Below are 13,293 nucleotides of genomic sequence, written 5' to 3'. Positions count from 1 at the left end.
TACGATTTTAGTTAAAAGCTGTTACCATCAATCGGATATATTCCTTTTTGATTTTTATCAAAGTTTTTAAAGCTATGACAATCTAAGAAAAAAAAATGACAACTCGACATTTTGTTATCACACTACCTCCCACTCTCATCTGTTTATAGTTGAAGTTTAATCTGAAATCAACCTACTACTATATACCGATACAGGTACCGTTTCGTGGAGCTCTATTATCGTCGTTCAGAAACCTACCACAAGGGTCGTTTGATTCCAGCGCGTATCGAAACGGTGGTTATCTTTGTGCCCGATGTACGTTCCTGTCAGCCGACAGCCGCAGAGTGGACCGATCTTCACCTTAGTTACAAAGCACACCTGGATCGCATAATCAACAGTGATCCTGAAAATTCCGATAGTTTGGTTCCAGTTGTCCCTGATGGAGCAAATTCAACGATTGGGTCGGATGAAAAAACTAAATCCCCTACGGCAGTTTGTGATCCAGCTTCACCTGAAGTCGTCGTTGTTACCGATGCTGTTGATAAGAAATGTCCATCGCCTGTTCCGGAGAAAGACATCAGTACCAGCAAGGAAGAAGCATCTTCAACTAGCAAGGACGTTCCACAAACAGCAGCTGCTGACACGAATGAAAAGGCACATTCTCATTAATTTCTTAGTCCATTCATTTTGATAGGTTTTGTTCAAGTCTCTAAAACAACTTTATCCATTAATAACAATGCGTCAGATCTTCTATACAGTTCTGTTGGCATGATTACAAAATATTTTAAGGTCACTTCCAGATTATGTATGCTTGAATGCGTGAAAGGTAGATTGTGAGAAAGCTTGATGCGTTTTTGTGTGATTTTGTGACACAAGTGATAAGCAAATCTTAGAACTGCGATATCACTCTTTGGATAGGCTTTTATCAGTTCAGCCTGACTTTGTTACTAACGGTCACTGTTATGGTTTGTTCGTTTATTGTTTGCGTTTTCAGGATAAAAAGGAAGAGGATGAAGTTATTACTATCGACAGTCCTGCTGAATCACCTGGCGTTCCAACAAATTTTGCGTTGCTTGATGTGAAAAAAATGAAGGTAGTCGATTTGAAGGCTGAATTAGAGGCCCGCAAACTTTCTACTGAAGGTATGTTCAATTTCATTTGATTTAATCCAATCAAAATGGGGAAGAATAATAGAAATGAGTATGATATATTGTTTCAGGTGTCAAAAACATCTTGATTGCGCGACTTACTAAAGCGTTAGACGAAGAAAAATCTTCAGCTGAAGCTGCAAACGTAGAAGATGAGCCGGAACCTTCAAAGCCCGAATCTATAGAAGAACATAAGCCTAAAAAAGATTTGAGCGAAAAACAAGCTGACAAAGCAGGGACAGAGGAAGAGTTCGAAACAATGGAGAATGTCGATATGTCTGAAGTAACGGTAATCGATGAGTACGACTCAACTAAATCAGAAGAAAAATCTAATGATGAACCATCTAAAAAAGTTGAGATCCCAAAATTAACAGAAAAAGAACGGCTTCTTCTGGAAAAACGATATTCACTTCCAGATCAACCGCATATTATTGTTCATCCTTCGCGAACAGCAAAATCTGGAAAATTTGACTGCGCCGTAATGTCACTGTCTGTGTTGTTAGACTACCGCCCAGAGGACTCCAAGGAACATTCATTTGAAATTTCTTTATTTGCTGAACTTTTCAACGAAATGTTGACCCGAGACTTTGGATTTAATATTTTTAAAGCCCTTCACAATTTGCCTGGTAAAAAGGATGATGATTCTAAAAAGGCATCTATTAGTAAAGACACCAAGGACGTCGAAGATGAAAAAAAGACTAATGGTGATGGGGCTACAGATAAAGACTCAGACGATGAAGTAAAGATTGTGAATGATGATAAAGATGATAAAGAAAGGGCTAAAGAACGCGAACGTAAACGTTCGCGTTTCAATGATGGAGATGAAGATGATCAGCGGCGGAAGGAGAAAGAAAAAGTCAGAACTAAATATTTTACAGCTGACCGCGATTTATTGCTTTCCTTTGTGTATTTTGACGTTAGCCATTGCGGCTATATATTCGACAAAGATGTAGAAGATTTGTTTTATACAATTGGATTGAATTTATCCAGATCACAAATCCGTAGAATGGTATCGAAAGCTGTTACCAGAGACTCATTATATTATCGTAAACTTACTGACAAACCCATTGAACAAAATATGGAAGAAACAAAAGAAGAATCGAAAACCTCAGAAGCTTCCGACAGTAATGTGAAAACTGAAAACAAAGAAATTGGAGAAGAAACTGAGATGGCTAAGAGTTTAGCTATTGGTAATTGCAATTACGTCGAGCAACTTAAAGATAATCTCGAGCTTGTCTTGAAAAAAGATTTATCAAACGAAGAGGATGCTCCAATGGCTAAGAAGATCAAATTAGAACCAGCAGAAGATAAAATTCCGGAAACACAAAGCGGTAAAACAATGGTAACCATGAAAAAAAAAAAAAAATCATACTTTTTTTTATTGATTAGGTTTGGTTGTACACAAGGGAGCTGTTATCGATATTTCCAAACTACTTGAGCAGATGCGGCAATCAGAAAAAAGTCGTGAGGACACAAGTATTTTGCTTACCGATATTCGCCGTCAAAATGCCGATCTTCAAAAGAATGCCGGACGTGCAAACGAAAAGATCAAAGATCAATCATCAGACATCAAAACTTTAACAAAAAAATTGATTGAGGCTGAACAAAATTTGAGAGATGTAACGGTAACGTATTTTTTTCTGATTGGGATGAACAAATAAACAATTTAGTTTTTACAGAAAAAATCGAATGAATACTTTTCAACTCTGTCCAATGTATACGATCGTGTTAGTGTTATTGTTCACCGCCCGGAGAGAAAGCGCTCTACATCTATATCTTCCTCTAGGCGTGGAAAGTAAGCGATTTCAAATTAACTGCTATCAAAAAATACTTAATATTGTTTTTCAGTTCACGTGATCGTAATAGTCGCAAAGATAGTAAACATGATAAGGATCAAGAGTCACAGAAAGATATTACTGTTGAAGCAACAAAATCAGAAGAATCAATATCAACCATGGACATCACTCCATCAACTGTTGTTAGCGGCGATTCCAAAGAATGCATTCCTAATAAAAATTCTGAGGAAGATTCTAATGGAAGCGAAACAGCCGTTGTGCCAGATCCCAAAAAGGTACAGGAGCAGAAGAAAGAATAAATCATTGAAACACTCAATTTAATTTTTCATCATCTTTTATGTATTATGATACATACTAATTCAAATAAATATTCTTCGTAATTCAATTCCTCATGCTTTTATAAACCAAAGAAATTCCTCAAAATCGTTGATTGTTTAGAAAATAAAATTCAACATGTTATTTAAGTAACTTAAAACATTGGTGAAAAACTCATCGCGCAATCCATAAATGAAAACGTCAAATTCATTGTTCAACAGTTCGAAGGTAAACAATTTCTGACCATCTTTTGTCGTCAGCTGACTGTCCTCTGTCTTTATACTATACTTCAAGCCCAAAGCTTTTGGAATTTGCATACATTTATCGCACGTATCCATCATTTCGTCAAAAGCAATTCGACGGGCTGACTCGATTTTAGTATTGTCAAGCTCTTCAAAATACCTGTGTCGATCAACTATTTTGACACCTAATTTTTTTTTAATATCAGAATTTTTATATTCCCGATAGGTACGAATGAGATGCTCGTCTTCTTCAAACGTCTGATCAGCTGCCTGATCCAAAGTTTGAATTTGCATTTCGTCATCTTCCACCGGCATCTGTAAAGAAAAGACAGAATTGTTTTCTTTTTTTGTAATTATTGCCATAAGGGAGCTTCCACACTTACTGCCTGTAGAGTCTTAATCATAGCGTCACATGCTGCCTGTTTTGCTCCTTTCTTCGTCTTGTGAATACCACGGCGGACAATCGTTGTTATACGGCATTCATATTCAAATATGGGGGCATGGGAAGGTCCTGATTGTCGAACACACTCGAATGATGGCTCAGGGAAGTTCCGTTGTACGCAGATGTCTCTTAGCTCCGTAACTTTATCAGTGGAAAGTACTGCTAAGAAGTGGGAATCATCTGACTCGTCATCGCAATTTCCTGCAGATTGCAAGATTCGGAGCAATCTGAAGGCGGCATCGTGTTTCGAATCCTTTTTTGATCGCCCTCTACCTACACAGCTTGACCCGAGCGCTGTTACTTTGGTAGTAAAATATTTAGAATTCAGGGATTCTATTATTTCATCACCAAAACAATAAATAGGATTTGGTTGCTTACGCGCGACGCACAATTCTTGTAATTCTGTTATAGGAGTTTTGGCATTCTCGTTCGCCATTGCTAGTCTTCTTCTTCTTCTTCTTTTTTTGGTAGTTATCACGCTGTTATTTGATTAACCATTTTCGGTTGAAAAACAACCATTTTCGACCTTTTCCTGCACGCTAGAAACTATTGAACCATTTAAGATTCAAAAATAACCATTTTAGACCTTTTCCCGGGAAATGCCATTTTATGAGTTCTCCATGAGAACTCATAAAATGACTTTTCGGGGAGAAGTTGAAATATGGTTATTTTTTAACCGTATTTTATTTGGCGAAGAAGTTGGAAAATGGTTATTTTTTAATTGAAATTTAAGAAGCATTTTTCCTCTGATGAAAATTGCAGCTATGAAAGTCAGAAAAAAAAATAAATTTTGAAATGTTTTGTTTATTGTCAAAAGTATGTTTACTCGCTAACTTTCAGCTACTCAGTTCAGAGTGACGGCTACTCAGTTTTCGCCAAAACCGCACCTACTCAGTTCTGACTAAACGACTTTTACTCAGAACTGACTAACAGCCCTTTTCGCGACAACTGAGCCATGGTTACTCAGAATGCGCGAATTATTCTGAAGCGGTTTTTGGCCGCTTTTTCCATGCTAGAATATTTAAAACCTATATTATTTTTCAGACAAATGATGGATTTGTTGATTTGTTGAATAAAAAAAGTCCAAATGTTGTGCCTACACATTTTATTTAAAAAAAATGATTTTTTTTTCGCCCGTCGGGTTTCGGCTCCCGGGACCCATTATGCTGTAATATTATGCCGTTATGCCAATTGTATTTCGACCACCTTCGTCACTGAACCCTGTAATAAAAAGAATATCGGATTAATAGCTAGAAATTACCTTCAGAATGAATATTCACAATGTACATTTTTTAGTTTTTGCTGCATGAAAACAACCAAGTCCGACCGCCTCGCACAAACTGATCATCATTTACTCAGTTGTCGCCTTCCAGCACTCGAGTTCTCTGAGTGCCGAATTTTCTGACGTCTGAGTAAATTTTCCGCTGATATTTGAGTTCATTAAGATCAGCCGTCGGCTGCTTCATACATGTGGCGACGTCTGAGTAAAAGGTAGCCGGGCTCTGAGTATTTCAAATTTAGCGAGTATCAATGGTATTTTTATATTTATCTCGATGTTTCGAATCACCCGTGTTAAGAGCAGGACTTGAGACGAGGAATTCACTTTCCGGCGTAGAAGCCCGGGACGGAAGTTGCCGTCACTCATCGGCGCCAATTTATACATACAGACTTTTGCCGTGCAGTCCGGCCAGTATTTTCGCGAACTCGTCGAACCCGTGGCAATCTTCCAAATCAAGCAGGGTAATTCGTTTCAACCATGCCGGATTCTTTGGAGCCCTCGGACTAGGCTGCAAACGTGAACATGTCCTTGCCTTGATCGCTCTTATCGAATCTGAAGCTAAGCCAAGCGGCTAACCTTTCCCAACGATTTACGACCCGCTCCGATGCCTTGGGTTCCAAGATAAGTCGGGGGAGATTTTGGCCATTTGGGATCATCCAAGTTTTTGGTGCTGCTAAGCTATTGACATTCGATGGCCATCAGTTCTGGTTCCGGGGAGGATTCCTTCGATTTGGACTGATTTTCATGAATAAAAGATGTGTTCAGTTCGGAGTGCGGATATGTGAACGACATCTATGTGTTGAGGTCTGTCGTTTGATTCCAATCCGGCAGATCGCTGTCTCGCCAATATTCGTGCCGGATTCCAAATCCGACACTTGATTTTCCGGGCAGCCATGGGGTCAAAATTATCGGGGAAATATTCCAGCAGGAGGTTCAAAATTTCTTGCTTTCGCTGTTTGGTTGCCATAGCGGTGGAGTTCGTTACAGAGCTGGAACTTCTTCCGTTTATCCACGGATAAGAAAAATTTGGTATGATTATCCGGTCCCTGCAAAAATAAAAAAATCACTAATATTAAATAAAATTAATGTTAGAAAATGATAACTTACCGTGCGTCAATAATTGCACCAGTTTACGCTTGGAATTAAAAGAAATTCTACAGCAAATAATTATTCTCTTCAAGAACGATCCCTCGAACGATTACGAAAATGCTCCATGTTTTTTTCTCTTTTACGATTGAGGTTAAATTTTCATCCTTTTTTTGGTTAATACCCGAAAACTAGGAATATGGTTAAAATTGTACCTTAAAATATTGATGAAAAATAACCATATTGGCAGTTCTGCAGGAAAACCCAGAAAATGGTTATTTTTCATTCGAAAATGGTTATATGAAAACGAGCGTGTGCGTTGTTTTTTTTTACTTCTCCATACACGGTAACCAAAGTTACTCTAATCTGTATAAAAATCCATACAGTTTCTACAAAATTGTGTCTCCACATATGTTTAAAATTACATCTTTTTGCAATTACACTCAAGAAAAAATAGATCACTCGTTTTTTAGATTCCGTGTACTTTTAGAAATTTTTTGCTGTGTAGAAATGTATAAAAGCTCTTTAGACACGTTCTGTATAAAACGCTCAAACATAAAAGCAAAAATAATATAAATAATAAATAAATAATGCTATTTATTATTTATATTATTTTTGCTTTTATGTTTGAGCGTTTTATACAGAACGTGTCTAAAGAGCTTTTATACATTTCTACACAGCAAAAAATTTCTAAAAGTACACGGAATCTAAAAAACGAGTGATCTATTTTTTCTTGAGTGTAATTGCAAAAAGATGTAATTTTAAACTCCTTTTGATGTAATATCAGACTTTTTTCAAAAATAGGATAGAAATAAACTATTTTGATGTAATTTTACATTGCGTCATGCAAAAATCAACCGGTCAATGAAATTTATTTCACAAACAGTGTAAAATTAGATCTGTTTGATTTAAAATTGAATGCAAATATTTAACTTCTGCCTTTTTATATTTCGTTAGTTTGCACAGAAAGTAAACAAGTCGAAAAATTATTCGGAAACGGGTCGATCAAAGGCGTAGCTACCGACAGCAGCACTTCTAGAGTCTTTTAAAGTCATAGGTATACGTGAAATGAAGAAGAAATGCGGTTGAAACTGACAAGTTTTTTCTCCATTACAGCAAGGTCAGATTTTTGCGCAGAGGCTGATATCCGGGCAGTTATTATCCGGAGAAACTTTTGTTATTGAAGTGTCCAAGTGCTGACCGAAAGATCATGATGTTCCGGAACCATTTGAAGATACTGACGCTGATCTGTAAAAACATCCCCGTGCTGGGAATCATCGGATGCAACAACAATTCCAGCTTGACGCTTTCCGTAATGGTGTTTTAATTTTCAGTTTTGTAAATAAATGTGAATTAAAAATAATATATGTGGGCGTATTCATTCAAAGACAAAAGCAAAAACCTGAAAATTTAGCAAAAATATCAATATTTACGATAATAAATTTAAAAATTTACATCCCTGTGTATTTTTACACGACGGCTTTTGTAATCCGATCTCGTGCATTGATTTCAATCTAAATTTACACGCCGCAAAAATTAAATCCTTGAAAAAAATAAACCGTGATAGAATTTTACATCAAAATCGATGTTCCGTTTTCGTGCATCGTTTTCGATCTAAATTTACACGAATTTTTCTTGCATTTAAAAAGGGCAAAACTGCCAAATGTAAACAAATCGAGTTAACGGTCATTCCGGATTTACGCAGTTGCACTTTACCTAATAAACGCGGTTTCATCTTAAAATCGCTTAAAACTTTCAAAAAATTGATAAAATTAAAATGGGCGAAACTTCATGTTGATGCATTTTCGTTGGAACGTGAAGTTACGCCTATTCAAAATGGGGTTAATTTTTCTATTCGTGTAGGGCCAATAGAGTACCCTGTCAGGAACGTTTGCTCAATCGGGCCGATTGCAAAACAGAGTTGGCGCCACTCGAATTCTAGCGGTTAGAATTCGATCCGTTTTCGGTTCGATTTCCATCCCCCTGCTCGATTGCTCGAAAACAGACGATATTTTTCGCATTGCTGCGATGAACTAAACGAAACACGAGCAGTTTTCGATCGCAGCAATCCGGGTGCGTGTTTTGTTTTGGTGCATGCGTGATTGTTGTGAAATTGTGTTTTTCTACATTTTTTGATTCTCAGCGAGTCGGGTACCGCTACGCCTTCAAATCTTCCATCATGTTCCGGTGTTGCTTTGGATAAGGAGGAAATGGAACAAAATTTTCCTGCTCCAATGACGCTGCATGGTGAGAAACAAATTAGCCAGAAGGCCCGGGATGTCACCCCATAGTGCTTGCCCTTGCTGTTCCTAGCCTAACGGTGTGATGTCGTGAACGCAGAAATCTGACTTAAGCACACCAACAATGTGACCAGGCAGATGGTTGGATTTTGGAGCAAGCAGGGTTCGTTCCGGTGTTGCCACACCGGAAGCTTCCAGAACAGATGTGTCGAATGTTGCTCAAATTCAAAGCGGATCTACACCCCGTCCCGTTGATAATCCGGTTGGTGTGGAGTTGATTTCATGCCGCCAGAAGAAAAAAAGGTCCCCTTTTGTAATCCGTCACCACTACGGAACTGCCTAGTTTAGTGTTACGAGGGTAAGTCATTTACGGTTCCTTAAAGTTACTTAATCATATTAAACGAAACTCTGTTTATTTTTCAGAATCCAAAGGTAGAATAGAAATAACTTCCGATTGTACGATCTTGATTCGGTCGCGCAGTACACCAGATTTTGGTACAATTGCCCCCAAGTATTTTTGGAAGTGCTTTCCGACGACGAAGCCGCAGTTGGGGGTGGACGAATTCAGCATGTACCAAACATTGCAGCGTTCCAGATAGCCTAGCTTATGCCATTCGAGGTAAGAATTTAAGGAAATGAAGAACTTAAAACGTTTTCTTTGACGAAATCTAAATTGTTGTTATATTAGGCCAAATCTGATATCTGAATTTTAATATGGAATCAGAAATAAATCTGTATTGAGAATCTGAACTGAACAGAATTTTTTTTTTACAGAGTCAACTTTTTTGGAGTCTGAAATCTTGTTTCATCTGTCTATTTATTTTTCAGGGTCATGCGGGGTAGCATGAAATATTACCAGATCGTGGAAAATACATATACCCCGAGTTTCATAAAGGCGGACCCATTCACAAAAATCTGACAACATTAAAAAAAACCGAGCTCATGAAGGCAGTTATGCCTCCTAGGACCCGTCACATTAGCATCAGCAAAAATCGTTAATGTTGGCCGTGATCGATTGGATTAGGTGAGGTGAGTTGATGGAAAATATTACAATACTATCTCACATGAGGTAAGTGCAAACAAAATCGTTTTCATACATCTAAAATATCATATAAAAAAGCTTCTCAATTATTTCTGATGCCGGATGTTGATTTTTTGGATGTTTTTTTTTATGAAGCATCAGTTTTTTTTTATGAAGCATCAGTTTTTTTTATGAAGCATCAGTAGAATAATGGCCAAGTGTACGTAGGTGATCGGATTTTGGCCCTATACATTAATCTCGGAGATATCTTGGAACGAGCAATGTCCAGCATTGAAATACTAAAAACAGTCAACTTTTTAAACAGAAATGTAATTTCTGATTCTGCCGATGATCAGCTGACCGGTGATACAGGTAAACATTCACATTCTCCTAGACATCAGCAGGAGAGAAGCTGGATCAAGGCCATCAGTTTATAAGGCCAGCACAATCATAACTGTCGCAATTTAGGGACGAATGCCGCATGTGTTAAAATCCTTTATGAAGAAAAATGTCGTTATTAGAATGTTGGTTGAGATCGGTCAACATATGGGAGTGTTAACTGTTGTGGCAATAAATCATCGTCATTTCGTTACATCTCAAATAATTTAATGAGGCGTTAATTGCAACATTGATTAATCTGCTACTCTACAACACTGTGGAGGAGTTCAGCTACCATCAAAACGAACTTCTAAAAGTAGGACCAACAAACGGTTATGCATGTGTGATCCCGCGGCATGTGAAACTGTTCAAAGTTATAATTTTACTAAGCAATTATTTATTTATTATACAAATAAATACTGTCGTTCTATTTAAGATTAATAGATTGTTACCATAAAATTGAAAATGAATGTTTTATTATTTGCTATCTTCCAGCAGATGTTTTTTGACCCACCGGGCAACAACGAACGGATTTACCTAACCAAGGAAATTTAATACCGGAATCATCATGTTCAAAAAATGTTTATCCGGTCGTCGAATGACACGATTAGTGACACCGTACTAAAGACGCTGTGCGCAATATACTGTCTGGTTGCAGAATTGATTATTTTTTCTATTTAATACTAATGTTTGGATGAAAATCTAAAATTGGTTATGCTTGCAAGTCAAACAGATCATCATGACAAAGCGTACCTTTTTTAGCATCTGATTAGCTATGAAGGGATGAAAGCTGCTTCAAACTACGAAGGTAAGTTGCGTTTTTGTTTTATTTAAATGTAGTGTATGCTTGCTAAACATAAAATTTTAATAGATTTGTAATCTATTCATCTATTTATTTTATCTTATTCTACGTTTTGTTAATTGGGTGTGTCGAATTGTGTTTATATAGTCAAAATAATCCTAATCAAATGAAATCTTGAAACTGCAAATTTCAATATAAATTTGAACATTCTTTAGATGGTATATTTTTATTCCTATATTCTACATATTCTGGATTCCGACTAATAATCAGATTTTTAATAAAATAAAAGCTATTTACCTATATCTGAAATAATAATTAGTTTTTTTTCTCTTCCAGCTTGGTAGGAAACGAAAAAGCCGAACTACGTTCTCGTGACTAATAACGTTTTGGATGAATCATTTTTCGGAGATGCTTCTCGGTTAAATTTCGGCATACCGGGACATTCGGCCACGGACTGTCGTACCGGTTCCACCGTTTCATTCATACGATTTAAGGTTAATGAAACCTTCCATGAAATTGCACTACCTAGAGAAACACGACGGGTGTGTCGATAGATCGAACATTGCCGCAGACACAGCTGGTCAATGGACCCTATGATCTCGATATCAGCCCTTAGAACTGGCAGAAAAACAAACAAGTTAAAGTTATGGCGGCTTCATCTGCTTCAACAAGTACTACATTGTACTATATACAATATAGCAAAATTTCATCCAGCTCAACTAGGAGATGCAACATCTATCTGGCTTTCCCCTAGGTGAAGTCATCAAGTAATAAGTCTTCTAATGGTGCTAACAGTTAACTGTTATACCGGTGGTGAACATGAACATTAGGAAAATTCGTTACGATGATGTTTTTGCCTGCTGGAAATAAGGTTAGGATTTTTGAATTGAACATAAAAACGTTCCTTCGTTTATATTAAACTATAAGTGAGGTTTGAGTAGTGAGAATATTACAGTCAGTTATTCATAAGGTATCGAATTAACATGTTTCTGAATTTGTGAACAGGCCTCCATTGGAAAATCTCTTATACACTAATTCGCAGGAACATTCAATCACCATATTGGATTTTTTTATTAAACAATACGTGAATAAGAAGTTTCCTAGTTTTGGAAATTCTTCAATATTTTCAATTTCATTATTCAATATTTCGTAATACGTAATTCTCATTTACTAGTTACAAAAAAATCAATGGATTAAATATTTATTTTTTCCTTATCTAAATATTGTCAGGCATTGACTTAAAATGATATTTCTAAAAGTTTTATTCCTACTTTAAAGTTTCTTCATTGGTCTAGCCCTAGCTATTTAGATTATTTCTGTGATTTCCGTGAGTAAAATAATAAAATCACCATTTGTCAATTACATTGATTGAAACACTAATTTATTGAAATTTGATAAAATTCCCTCTAAAAGAGTTTTAACAATTTCGATGACCACTGATCCATTGATAAAATAAAATAAAAAGAGAAAAATATTTCAAACTTATCTTTTTAGGTTGGCAAAAGGCGCATCTTGGCCCGTCGAGAATCGTCGAGGGAAAACTTATAATCTGCCATCTTCCGTGGCTTCCTGGTGGAAGAAAACAAATGTGGCAAAGAGGTTAATCAACCGATAAAACTTCGGAAAAGCAATTAATTGTTGTGTGGAGCCCCGAGACAATTGCTAAGCAATGACAAATTGCAACTTAACATAAAATATTTTCTGGCTAGGAAAAATGTACATTCTACAATAATAAGGCAGGAAGTGCATTTTCGTGTACTTATATTTTAGGCACCATTAAATTTGTAGGATTCAAGAATCGCGAAGAAGAACAGCACGGCTAAGCATTTCAATCGAGACTAATATATTCAGGCAGAAGGACAAAGATTCAAGATTTCTCAACAGCAATTCTTTATTACCAAACAAATGATTTGAATTACTTCTTTAAATATTGGTATACTACTTACAACTGAGTTATAATGGATTGTATTCGTAAATTGTATGTAAATAAAAAAAAATTGGAAAATAAAATAAATTCTAAAATACTGTCAACCATGGTAATCGGTCCAAAAACAATTCGAAAATCCGTTCGGTTTCAGCCCGAAAACGAACCGTTTGTTTTGGTATTTGAAATGCTCGATCCGTACAATCGGCCCGAAAATCTCTCGAAAATGCGTTCGGTTTCGGTTCGGATTCGGCCCGTTTGTTTTGACATTTGAAAGGCTCGATCCGTACGAGCTGTTCCAAATAAGGGGTAATATTGATCCGATAAAATGACCCGTTATTTGACAGATCATGGGGGTTCTCAATAACGGGTCAATTTTACGCCTTTAAGGGGTAGCCAAAAGTTAGCGTGTTCCCCAGGCTACACTGAAAATCGAAAATACCCAAACTTGAGAACTGCCACCCGCCAAACCTTAGTTCAAGATTGACAACTCAAGTTTGTGAAAAAATCACAGCTTGCCAATACGCCAAACTTGTCCTTTAAGCGGAGAACTCTTTTTTTGGGGGGTTTTGTTGTTATAGCGAAATTGATTCTGCTACCTCCATCGTGGCAGATTTAGGTTTGGGGGGTAAGTTCAAAGC

At 36.8% G+C, this 13,293-nt stretch overlaps 2 protein-coding genes and 1 long non-coding RNA gene across 5 annotated transcripts in view; 2 read left to right on the top strand and 1 right to left on the bottom strand.

Moving 5' to 3' along the window:
• The window catches only part of LOC129752017 (cell division cycle and apoptosis regulator protein 1-like), a 57,330-nt gene extending 54,022 nt beyond the window's left edge, over positions 1-3,308 (top strand). The window contains exons 5-10 of the mRNA XM_055747810.1: positions 195-633; positions 974-1,121; positions 1,199-2,458; positions 2,517-2,752; positions 2,807-2,922; positions 2,976-3,308. Of these exons, the coding sequence (XP_055603785.1) occupies positions 195-633; positions 974-1,121; positions 1,199-2,458; positions 2,517-2,752; positions 2,807-2,922; positions 2,976-3,222 (2,446 nt within the window). The 3' untranslated portion in view covers positions 3,223-3,308. The remainder of the gene's footprint in view (positions 1-194; positions 634-973; positions 1,122-1,198; positions 2,459-2,516; positions 2,753-2,806; positions 2,923-2,975) is intronic.
• On the bottom strand, positions 2,494-4,434 carry LOC129752030 (interferon-inducible double-stranded RNA-dependent protein kinase activator A homolog). Of its 2 annotated transcripts, XM_055747830.1 has the most exons (3): positions 4,301-4,434; positions 3,864-4,222; positions 2,494-3,795 (listed from the first exon to the last, which is right to left on the bottom strand). In XM_055747830.1, exons 1-3 carry the CDS (start codon positions 4,356-4,358, stop codon positions 3,358-3,360), a joined length of 855 nt encoding a protein of 284 aa, XP_055603805.1. In that variant the 5' UTR covers positions 4,359-4,434; the 3' UTR covers positions 2,494-3,357. The 2 variants fall into 2 exon arrangements, with proteins under 2 accessions (XP_055603805.1, XP_055603798.1); XM_055747823.1 differs by having other exon boundaries at positions 3,864-4,400.
• Positions 4,435-8,192: 3,758 nt separating this feature from the next.
• On the top strand, positions 8,193-12,702 carry LOC129752071 (uncharacterized). 2 transcript variants are annotated; one of them, XR_008738847.1, is made up of 6 exons: positions 8,193-8,885; positions 8,951-9,146; positions 9,356-9,556; positions 10,425-10,734; positions 11,065-11,599; positions 12,223-12,702. It is a non-coding gene; the product is annotated as an uncharacterized LOC129752071 (long non-coding RNA). The 2 variants fall into 2 exon arrangements; XR_008738846.1 differs by having other exon boundaries at positions 10,422-10,734.
• The last annotated feature ends 591 nt before the right edge of the window (positions 12,703-13,293 follow it).

Source organism: Uranotaenia lowii, chromosome 1 (genome assembly GCF_029784155.1).
Source record: "Uranotaenia lowii strain MFRU-FL chromosome 1, ASM2978415v1, whole genome shotgun sequence".
NCBI classification, from domain to species: Eukaryota; Metazoa; Arthropoda; class Insecta; order Diptera; family Culicidae; genus Uranotaenia; species Uranotaenia lowii.
This window is presented reverse-complemented; position numbering and strand designations above follow the sequence as displayed.